We start from the raw sequence: 11,904 nt of genomic DNA, 5'->3' as shown, positions 1-11,904 counted from the left end.
CCGGATGCGTTTTTGGAACCACATACCTCGAGTAAGCAAGGTTTGGGTTTAATCAACCGAGAATTCAGGGTTTAGCTGACAGTAAGTTAACCGTGCTTTCTGGAATACACCCCAGGTAAAATGTAGGTCTTTTAATTTTAGGTGCTGCAATGCACATCACTCAAACACATTATTAATAATTGAAACATTTTAGAAACCTAATGATGTTCTGTGACCCTTAACACAGCAAACAAATAATCCATTTTGTAATTTATGGCTATTTACTTTTCTAACTTGTGTAATAACCTGGTATTTTAATCTTACAGCCGTGACTCTAAACATACTGAAGTCCTCAAAACGCTTCTGAAGAAGAAGTTTGAGTGTCTGTATGAGGGAACAGCGACGCAGGGAAACCCAACACTCCAAAGTTTCTGACGTGAATGAGTCTTCATCAGTGGCTCTGTTGATGTCAAACCTCATCAGAGGAGATCTGCTTCCCTCTGCTCTCATCTGGATCACCTCCAGACCAGCAGCAGCTGATCTCGTCCCCTCTGAGTGTGTCCATCGAGTGACAGAGGTACGAGGCTTCAATGAGCCACAGAAGGAGGAATACTTCAGGAAGAGAATCAGTGATCAGAGTCTGGCCAATACAATCATCTCACACCTGAAGTCATCAAGGAGCCTCTACATCATGTGCCACATCCCAGTGTTCTGCTGGATCTCAGCCGCTGTTCTAGAGAAGATGTTGAGTCCAGCAGAGAGTGGAGAGATTCCCAAGACTCTCACTCAAATGTACACACACTTCCTGATCCTTCAGACCAACATCAAACGTGAGAAGGACTATGAGAAGAAGGTGACGGATGAAGACATGATCCTCAAACTGGGGAAAGTGGCTTTTCAGCAGCTTGTGAAAGGCAACCTGATCTTCTATGAGGAAGACCTGAGAGAGTGTGGCATTGATGTGACAGAAGCATCAGTGTACTCAGGATTGTGCACTCAGATCTTCAGAGAGGAGTTTGGCTTGTATCAGGGGAAAGTCTTCTGCTTTGTTCATCTGAGCATTCAGGAACATCTAGCAGCTCTATATGTGCACCTCTCCTGTACAAACCACAACAGAAATGTGTTTGACCAAACCAAACAAACTAAAGTTTCACTATCTGATCTCCATCAGAGAGCTGTGGATGAGGCTTTAGGCAGTAAAAATGGGCATCTGGACCTTTTCCTTCGTTTCCTTCTGGGTCTGTCAGAGGAGTCTAATCAGAGTCTCTTACAAGAACTAATGACACAGATAGGAAACAGCTCTCATAATAATGAGAAAACAATTCACTTTATTAGAGAAAAGATCAGTGAGAATCCCTCTCCAGATAAATACATCAATTTGTTTCACTGTCTGAATGAACTGGGTGACCTTTCACTAATGAACGAAGCTGAACCTCGTATGAGCCGTGGAGGATTACGTCATGTGAAACTCTTCTCATCTCAGTGGTCAGCTTTAGTTTTTGTGTTGTTGACCTCAGAGCAGACAATGCAGGAGTTTAGGCTGAAGAGCTTAATTGGAGCAGAACATGATAGGTAAGTAATACTGAGAACAATCATTAGTGTAAAACATTATGAACAAAGATCAGAGGTTTTTAAATTGTGGGGTACAGATTGTTTTCTGGGATATTGTACGCAATTTGCAGGTGCTTCTCAAACAGAAGGCTATGTCCAAGTAAGGCTGCGTATCTCGGCTGTTATGTCATCACATGCCGCAGAAGGCCATCTAAATTTGAAGGATCCTTTGAAGGCAGCCTTCGTTTCGTTCCTTTGAAGTTTGACGTTTCGCGTCCTTAATTCTGCTCATTTTGAAGGATGCATGAAGTGTATCCTTTGTGTTCTTCAGTTTCCCACAATCCTTTGCGCACATATTCCAATTCACAAAAATGAACTGATGGAAAACAAGCTGGCACTGAGCTTATCTGAGTTCATTATAAAATGTAAGACAAAAGTAATGTTTTTGGAGGAGAAGGCATACATGTTATCTTTTGTTTTGGTGTGAATTAATCACTTAACACTAAACTGCCAATAATGTAAGCCACTGGGAGACCACAGACGCTTGTCATTCACTGTATTACTTTAAGAAAAAAGCCAGTTAATATAAAGATTTTTGGTTGTACTATATATTTTACAGTATGTGCACTTAGGTGTGCTTACAGTTTACTTACCTAAGAAAGTACTGGTTAATATAGGTTACTACATGGGTTAAGGTTATGTTAAGGGGCGGGGCGGGGCACAGGGGGGTGGCCCGGTGGCTAGAGCCACTGCCCCTCTGCCTTCATTGGCTGAGGTGCCCCTCTTGAACCCCCAGCACTCCCACCCCCTCTGAACGTGATTGGCCCTCCCAACACCATTGGGCTAGAGTACTGTTAATCTGACAATGCCTAATGCCATTGGATCAGAGCGTTGTCAATCACTGCCCGATTCGCTGCCCATTGCCGCCTGAAAATTTGATAATGCTCAACATCACTAGATCAGAGCACTATCATTGCTTTGGCAATGTAAAGACTTTTTACCACGCCAATAAAGCTACTGGAATCTGAATCTGTCAATCACTGACAGCAATGTGGAGTTTTTCAAACGACCACGTCTCTGTTCATATGGTACGTAAACACTCAGTAATATATTTTGGAATAGCACCCTGGATCTGAGTCAATATTTGAGTAGCTGAGTCAATATTTAATCTGATTACTTTCGTGTGACTGATCAAGTTATTATATGTAGCTAGTATGAGTAACAATATGCATTCCCTGTGTCCAGATTTGACCGCAATAATAATGCAAAAACTGACACTTCAAATCAACCTTTAAATGTCAACTTTTACAAAAAGTAATCTTTAATAGTCTAAATACTGTATATATCCAAATACATAATCTAATACAAGTAATTATGTTTGAAAACAATATTCCCAGCAGCTAGGCCCTGTTTATATATTTAAATATAGGGATATACAGCCATGTAGTGGTTACACCAAGTGCAAATTGAGTAAATATTTAGTAAACATTTAGTACCGAAAAATCCCCTTAAAATACAAAATCTTAAAGACAAAAATATGATTGAACTAATGTACTAATATACTAATACATACATACATATACACATATATACGGCTGAGCAATAACTGCCCCACCCCTAGTGATTTCGGCCATTGCCCCTCAAAATGTCTGTGCACGTCCCTGTTTAGGGGGTAAATTCTGGGTTAGTACCTACAGTAGTTATTACCCAGTTGTTGTAATAACTATAATAAATGGCTATAATAGCCATTTAAAACTATAATAAATGGGTTAACCCCAAGGCATCTTCACATCCAGATGCTACCCCTGAGTTGTGTGTAAAATGTTTTGATAGTTTTAGGAATAAGATTGAGGTTCTAAATCATGCCTCTAATTCTTCCAATCCTGTCCCTAATAATATCCAGCAAACAAATTTTAATCCAATTGATCTTAATAAATTGATAGAGGTAATTTCAAAACTGAAACCGATTACCTCACCAGTGAATATTATGCCTACACGTCTTTTTAGAGAGGTGTTAGGTGTGATTGGCCCATCTGTTTTGACTATCATGAATAGCTCATTAGCCGCTTTTCCACTGTCGGGCCAGTGCGAGCCAGTGCTTTAAATGGGCTGGGTGGGGCTAATAGCCTCGGACCTGTAGCACCGAGGCCAAAATCACTCTGCGTTTCCACCGTCGGGCCCCAACACCATTGGGCTAGAGTACTGTTAATCTGACAATGCCTAATGCCATTGGATCAGAGCGTTGTCAATCACTGCCCGATTCGCTGCCCATTGCCGCCTGAAAATTTGATAATGCTCAACATCACTAGATCAGAGCACTATCATTGCTTTGGCAATGTAAAGACTTTTTACCACGCCAATAAAGCTACTGGAATCTGAATCTGTCAATCACTGACAGCAATGTGGAGTTTTTCAAACGACCACGTCTCTGTTCATATGGTACGTAAACACTCAGTAATATATTTTGGAATAGCACCCTGGATCTGAGTCAATATTTGAGTAGCTGAGTCAATATTTAATCTGATTACTTTCGTGTGACTGATCAAGTTATTATATGTAGCTAGTATGAGTAACAATATGCATTCCCTGTGTCCAGATTTGACCGCAATAATAATGCAAAAACTGACACTTCAAATCAACCTTTAAATGTCAACTTTTACAAAAAGTAATCTTTAATAGTCTAAATACTGTATATATCCAAATACATAATCTAATACAAGTAATTATGTTTGAAAACAATATTCCCAGCAGCTAGGCCCTGTTTATATATTTAAATATAGGGATATACAGCCATGTAGTGGTTACACCAAGTGCAAATTGAGTAAATATTTAGTAAACATTTAGTACCGAAAAATCCCCTTAAAATACAAAATCTTAAAGACAAAAATATGATTGAACTAATGTACTAATATACTAATACATACATACATATACACATATATACGGCTGAGCAATAACTGCCCCACCCCTAGTGATTTCGGCCATTGCCCCTCAAAATGTCTGTGCACGTCCCTGTTTAGGGGGTAAATTCTGGGTTAGTACCTACAGTAGTTATTACCCAGTTGTTGTAATAACTATAATAAATGGCTATAATAGCCATTTAAAACTATAATAAATTGGTTAACCCCAAGGCATCTTCACATCCAGATGCTACCCCTGAGTTGTGTGTAAAATGTTTTGATAGTTTTAGGAATAAGATTGAGGTTCTAAATCATGCCTCTAATTCTTCCAATCCTGTCCCTAATAATATCCAGCAAACAAATTTTAATCCAATTGATCTTAATAAATTGATAGAGGTAATTTCAAAACTGAAACCGATTACCTCACCAGTGAATATTATGCCTACACGTCTTTTTAGAGAGGTGTTAGGTGTGATTGGCCCATCTGTTTTGACTATCATGAATAGCTCATTAGCCGCTTTTCCACTGTCGGGCCAGTGCGAGCCAGTGCTTTAAATGGGCTGGGTGGGGCTAATAGCCTCGGACCTGTAGCACCGAGGCCAAAATCACTCTGCGTTTCCACCGTCGGGCCAGAAGCTCTGCTGCGCTTCACTAAAACCCGCCCTTTACACGCCTCTCAGGAACAACGTCACGCAACCCCACCATTTCACCAACAAAGAGAAGTTATCAGAAAAACTAATAAGAAATAAGTCACTGGAACTAGCGCGATCACAAAACGAATATGATAAAAGCAGCCATTTGTTTGCATGCTTTGTTAAAGATTTAAATCCAAAAGCATCAATGTTTTACAATAATAAGTGATACAGTGATCATAATTAATTAATCAGGATTGAAAATTAGTCACACAGAAATAAAGCGGTATGAACAAAGCCTACCTACTCAGTCGAGTCTGTTTCTGTTTATTTGTAGTCACAGTATATAGCCTACATCACATTTAGAAAGAATGATCATTTCTATATTTTTATAAAAGCTCCCGAACAAAAAACATTATTATATTTTTATGACATACGTGGAGCTAAACTCTCGAGGCACCGACGAGGCACGATCAACCCCTGGAAGTGACAGTGGAAACATGACTGGCTCTGGCACGCACTAGCACGCCTGCTTTTGGCCCGACAGTGGAAACGCGGCTATTGAGCACTGGTATTATTCCATCCTGCTTTAAGCACACAGTGATTAGGCCATTTCTGAAGAAGCCAAATCTAGATCCGTCTTATTTTAATAATTTTCGACCTATATCCACAATGCCTTTTCTCTCAAAAGTGTTGGAGAAGATTGTCTGTTTTACATTCTTAACAGACCATAATCTACATGATAAATTTCAATTGGGTTTAGGGCCCGCCATAGCACCAAAACCGCCCTTCTTACAGTAACAAATGACCTCTCGCTCACTTTGGATTTGGGTAACTCTGCTATTTTAATTTTGCTCAATCTAACCGCTGCCTTTGATACAATCCATCACAGCATTCTTTTAGATTGTCTACAGCAGGAGGTTGGGCTTAGCGGTATGGTTTTGCACTGGTTTTATTCGGATCTCTCCAATAGGTCTGTTTCAGTTACAATTAGAGGCAGTAGAAATGTGCTTTATAAAAAATAAAATAAACTAAACTAAATACATAGTATGTACATGGGGAACAGGACTGTAAAATAAAGTGCTATCAGATTTTTAATACAAAGTATTTTTCCAAAAATAAGTTTTAATAGTATTTTTGTGCCATGACTGTGGGAGCGGGAACATGAGTGAGCAGCCATGCCCAGAGCGTCTCATTCTAGTTTTTAATGCTGAGGAGTACTTGAGCCTACAAGCCTCAGAAGGACTGAACTAGGAAAGACACAACCTCACTAGAATGCACCCTTCTGTTTGAGAAGCACCCAATATCAATATGCAGTAGACTTCTGGGAGAGGTGGGATGTCTGATTATGTGAGTGAATCTGCTAAATTATTCTTCTGTGAGTCATTCGTGAAATTGCAATGGTTGACATAATGATAACCATACACTGTAAACAAAATAAATAAACAACTTAAAAAAAAAATAAGGCAACATCTCACATTCATCTTTTTAAGTAAACTCATCTAATCCACTTCGGTTAAAGTCAACTTAAATACTTTTGTTCATCTAATGAGTAGCAGGTAGTCTTTAAAGGTCTTTTAAAGCTTCTTGTTCAAGGCATCTAAAGAATGTTTAGCATTTAACAATGCAAGCAGCTACAGTTGATGTTTTTCTTTTGCAATTTATTTGCCCGGGTGAAATGTGTGCCTCTAGTTTTAAGAGGCAAATGATGTTCATGTTGTGTAGCTAGCTTTGAAAATAATACATGGAGTTGTATAATAAGTAAAATAAGGATTGTTGCTACTTGCATTGCTAAAAAATCTTTAGTTACTTTGACAAGAAGTTCAAAAGACTACCTGTTACTCAGATGAACAAAAGTATTTTTGATTTTAACTGGAGCAAATTATTTGAGTTAAATTTAAAAAGTTGAAAGCAATAGGTTGCCTTATTTTTTTAAGTTGGCTCAACTATAATTTTATTAAGGATGAGACAAGAATCTGATATGTTAAAATAGATTTGTGCACCAAGTGTTGTAGTGTAAATGCAGACAAATAGACCTGCCACAGCAACATTGACATGAAAAAGAAAAACAAATCTGTGTTTACTGAATGCTTAGTAGCTTTTACAGTTGGATAAAAATTTTTTCATATGTTGCTTTTAAAGCAGTTTTTATATATTTGAGGGTATAAGGATGGTATTTAATGTATTATTTACTTAGAATATTATTATTACTAGCATTAGCATTAATAATTTTCTTATTTATTTTTTATTTTCAAATAGTGACACATTTGTCACCCAGAAAGCGCAAAATACAGCAGATGAAGTTCTTCAGAAACTTCTGCCTGTGGTTACAGCAACTAGATCAGCTGAGTAAGTAACACTGAGAACAATCATCACTGTTAAAACATTATACAATTTCTTACTTAAAAATTATATACTAATGGTTTAAAAATATGAGTGTCACACTGACCTGCTAGGCTTCTGATTTAAGAGCATTGTTGTAAATGTTTCTGTTTATTTTTACAAACTGAGACATAATTAAAATTACTTTGTTTTAGCTAATGTTTTAGCTGAGGTAAATATATGTTCTCTGCTGTGAGTTGAGGTGATTGAGTGATCCTAATATTCATTCATATTTATTTCATGCTATAACTAGTAGTAAAGAGGAAAAGATAACCGGTTCACTCATGCACCGGGCTGTGGCTTGAACTTGGGTGCTACAGTGATCTGTCACGTTAGAGATGTGCAATATCAAGATTTTTGATTGAGAATGATTAAAATGTCTCCACAATATGCTTTTGAAGAAACATTGTAGTATTGTGCGACAGTGCATACTATCAGTTAAAGTTCTGGCACTTCCTTTTCAACATACTGTACAACTCGACGTACATTCACATCACGTTAACTCATAGGTAGGGTTACACTCATGTGACATTGCAGTTATTCACAGTCATGAAAGTTTATTATTTGCATGCGTTAAAGCCTTGTTAGACAAACATTTTATTTGCACACTGAAGAGCACTCACCTCCACCCTCAACATCCATGACTGAGGTGCCCCTGAACAAGGCACCTAATCCCTCATTGCTCCCCAGGCACCGCAGCAAATGTCTGCTCCGGGTGTGTGTGTTCACAGCTTGCAGTGTGTGTTCACTACTCACTTGGGTTAAATGCGGAGGACAAATTCCAAGTATAGGTTACCACCGTCACTTCAGTTCACATGCACTTTTCTGAGTGCGTACACCCGAAGCACACATACTAAATCCTCTCAAACAGAGTGTGAGTATTAAACTAAGTTATCTTTCGTGTCTTGTTGTGCTTAAACTGTCAAATACACAAAATGTTTACATAAACACAGGCAGTTAAGGCCCCGATATACTCACAGCGAAGTTCTTTTTCATTCTTCGCTTAGGGGTAAAACAAAGTTCGAAATATGTGAGCAGCGGTATACTGTTAGCGAACATTGAGACGCTGCCCACACTGATGAGTGCAATGTTTAGATGAATTTTTAAATATGTAATGCATGCTTTCCTCTCAGTAACAAAATAAACACAACAAAAATGTGAAAACAGAAGCAGAGAAGAGATCTGTGTGAAAGAAGGCGGAGCTTCAGCGTACAACTCCTATTACATAATCACCACAGAGCAATGGTAGTATGAAAGTGTTTTGCAGCTGGAGTGAACTTTGCCCGAAAGTTTGCTTTAGCAAGCTGTTTCGAACTCCCAAACCCAAATATTATTTTGGCCTGATTTTGTTTGAAATGATTTTACTTGAAGTATATCGGAGCCTTTATTTCTTAAGTGAACATAAGCTATTAGGAGAAAACTGGAATGCGTGCATGATTGTATATTAGATCTGTGCATGAGGTATTAATGTGACAGCACCCTAATAGGACATAACAAAAGCCAAAGAGAAAATCACTTACTCAGACATCCCACCTCTCCTGGAAGGTCTGGGTGTCTCCCGCTAAAGATCTTCATGAGTCCAAAAAACCCCAACCCGAAGAGACCCGTAAATGTGCTACACAGAACTGACCTGGACCAGTCTATTATTTAAAAGTTGGACCTGGACCTGGACCTGGACCTGAATCCGGACCAGCGTAGAACCTAGAAATGCCATAAATGTACTACCCAGAACTTACACAAACCCGTCTATTATTTGAAAGCTAGACCCGACTGGCACATATTCCATTTTTTCTACCTTATGTTAGTTGCCTTCTCCTTTGTACCTAACTGTGATGCATACAATCCTCCTTGCCAAGAAAGTTCCATCCATGTTATTCCTCTCTTGCTGATTGAAAGAGCATGCTTAATCTTCTAATTTTTCCAGCTTCAAAAGTCCACTTGCTGTCACAGTGTCGGATGACAAATGTGACTTTGCAGTTTTGCAACTCACATAATTTAAGATAACTTCTACTGTTTGCCCTTTTTGAACTTAATGATTGCTCGTTCAGTCAGTGCCATGGCCGCTGGCGTTATTATCAATGTGCGCTTGCATTAACTCTGTCCCGCCCGCTCTGCTTCTTATGGCTGGGGTCACTTCTGTTTTTTTTCCCCACCTTATTTCCCAGTTCAAACTTTTCTCATCCTAATTTTACAAGTTGAAACTTGTACAGCGCTGACTGACTTTGATCACATCCAGTTGTTCTCTGATTGACTCGGGTATCACACACAATGTTAAATAGATCCAGAACCCGAAGTAATAGATTGGGACATGACTCAGACACAGTACAAAAGTCTCAGTTAAGCTCAAGTGCTCAAAAAGGCCATATGTAAACCAATATCTTTTAAAAAGTTATTTTCAGTTTGACAGATAAATAAGATAATGTTAAGTAAAGTTAAATAGTCAAAGCCTACTTGCACTGGACGAGCTGGTTTTGGCTGCAGCCATGTCCTCATCTCATGTATGAAACACCTGCGATTCACAACTACCTGCTAATGTACTCGCATTCAGGTAAAGTAGCCTTGTTGACAAGTTTGGATGAGTAAGGGCAAAGCGCACAAGATATAGTACCTTCAATGCCCTGTAGATGGCAGTATCACTTCTTTTTTTAGCAATAAATAAACTGCTGCAGAAAAAGTTAGGTGTCATGCAAAATGTAATGAGTAATTGGTAATTGCATTACTTATTACAAATTTAACGGAGTAAAGAGTACATATGCTTATTCAAAAATGTAGTCAAGTAGAGAGTAAAATTTGCTAATATCTTTGATACTCAGTAAAACTACAAAGTAGCCAAAAACTCCTGGGAAGTTTGTATTTACAAGTTGGGAAGTGGTGTTTACGACGTCAGGTACATTCAAGTCACTTATAACCGTTCCAGCTATTTAAACTGGTATTGTTATATGAGGATGAGGGGGAATCAGTCTTGCAATAATCTATTGGATAGTGTTCAGAGTCAGGTCTAAATACACAAAAATAAATAAATAGGGTAACACTTTATAATAACTTTCATTAATAAATCATTAACAAACATTATATAATACTTATGTATTTACAACACTGTTCCAGAACAGTTCAAACTAAATATTCGTTTTACGGAGGACTGTTTTCTGAACGTGGGAGAGTAGCCTACAATGCCGGCTGTTCTGACTCACAGATTTTAAGTATGTTTTCATATTTAAAGAATTTGCCACTGATGATTCAAACGCGAGTTTTGAGCAGTGTAGAGTAGCACTTGTTGTTTACCATTTCTCAGATCACAAATGCAGACATAGTTTTATGTTTACGCAGCGCGATACGCAACGCAATGCGTAAAAAGACAGTATAAGTCATTATAATCAGTAATTATGTCCCCACTGGATGCAACAAATGCCTTGTTTGTAATGGGTTTTAATGTTTTTGTCTCGTCGCTCCGGCCGGACACGGCATCACAGTATGGTGAGGGGCGTAACATTTCCGTCACACGCTTGAGGTATTCGGCAAATCACAACGCACTGGATAGCTGGCCAATCAGAGCACACCTCGTTTTTCAGACTGTTATATCATCTCACATGTAAAGAATCAATAAACCCTATAATCACATCTTTTCCCCACAAGCAGCTGCAATAAATAAATACTGCCCTTACCTCTTATGATGGATGAGAAGTGTAATAGGAGTTCCAAGCTTCTCAGCACGTTGTCCTGATCAGCTCAGCGGAGGTTCGGACCTCTATGGGGCTCGTATGGAGATTTATGAATAAATCCAGATAATAGGTTACTCTTAATAAATTACTCAGAGACTTGTTTAAAAGAAAGTTTATCGAATCACCATAGAAAAACGGTTTCGCTTTATTAAAAACAATAACTCATAAGCAAATAGTATAAAAAGTAACAGCGAGAAGTCTTCACCCTGAATTGCGGCAAACACAAATCTGATAACACAGTTGATTATATAGGAGAAGGCGTGTACAATATTTTTCCTCTGCAAAAGCATTCACTAAACCATCCCTATTGGTCATATGCAAGTTACACTTAACATTTGGTCACACCCCTCTCTTCAGCAGGTAGTAATACCATTACATAATATCAAGCCGAGTATACACACACACCTCCAAAAATATATATGCGAGGAGGTTCAATCTACGTTATATTTTCTAAACGCTAACACAGGATGTCTAACCTTTTGTCCTAACCACAGCTAAACATTTTTCTTTTTACACAATAGCAACACCTTTCAAATAATTGTGAGCGAGTTTTCACACTTCAGCATTTTCCATTCGACAGTTGTTAACCCAGATAGCAACACCTGCCCTCGCTCTGACAGGATGTCAGTTAACTGTTTATTCTTTGGAGGCGGCGCTGACTCTTTGAAGTTTCAAACAGTCAACCTCGCCTCTCAAAGATTCCATTTTCAAATTAAATTCATTAACTTCAATAAATTGTTT

At 38.5% G+C, this 11,904-nt stretch overlaps 1 protein-coding gene across 1 annotated transcript; it reads left to right on the top strand.

The window, feature by feature from the left end:
• Nucleotides 1-416: 416 nt before the first annotated feature.
• LOC107663577 (protein NLRC3-like) lies at nt 417-7,415 on the top strand. Its single transcript, XM_016453811.1, has 2 exons — nt 417-1,551; nt 7,322-7,415. Exons 1-2 carry the CDS (start codon nt 446-448, stop codon nt 7,413-7,415), a joined length of 1,200 nt encoding a protein of 399 aa, XP_016309297.1. The 5' UTR covers nt 417-445.
• The last annotated feature ends 4,489 nt before the right edge of the window (nt 7,416-11,904 follow it).

This window comes from Sinocyclocheilus anshuiensis, unplaced genomic scaffold, assembly GCF_001515605.1.
Source record: "Sinocyclocheilus anshuiensis isolate Anshui unplaced genomic scaffold, SAMN03320099.WGS_v1.1 scaffold127, whole genome shotgun sequence".
NCBI classification, from domain to species: domain Eukaryota; kingdom Metazoa; phylum Chordata; class Actinopteri; order Cypriniformes; family Cyprinidae; genus Sinocyclocheilus; species Sinocyclocheilus anshuiensis.
This window is presented reverse-complemented; position numbering and strand designations above follow the sequence as displayed.

Bases quoted from the DNA above. Each gene is read 5' to 3' on its own strand.
- LOC107663577 (XM_016453811.1), top strand. From the start codon at position 446: ATGTCAAACCTCATCAGAGGAGATCTGCTTCCCTCTGCTCTCATCTGG. The intron at 1,552-7,321 runs GTAAGTAATACT...ATTTTCAAATAG, and splicing joins ATTGGAGCAGAACATGATAG to TGACACATTTGTCACCCAGA.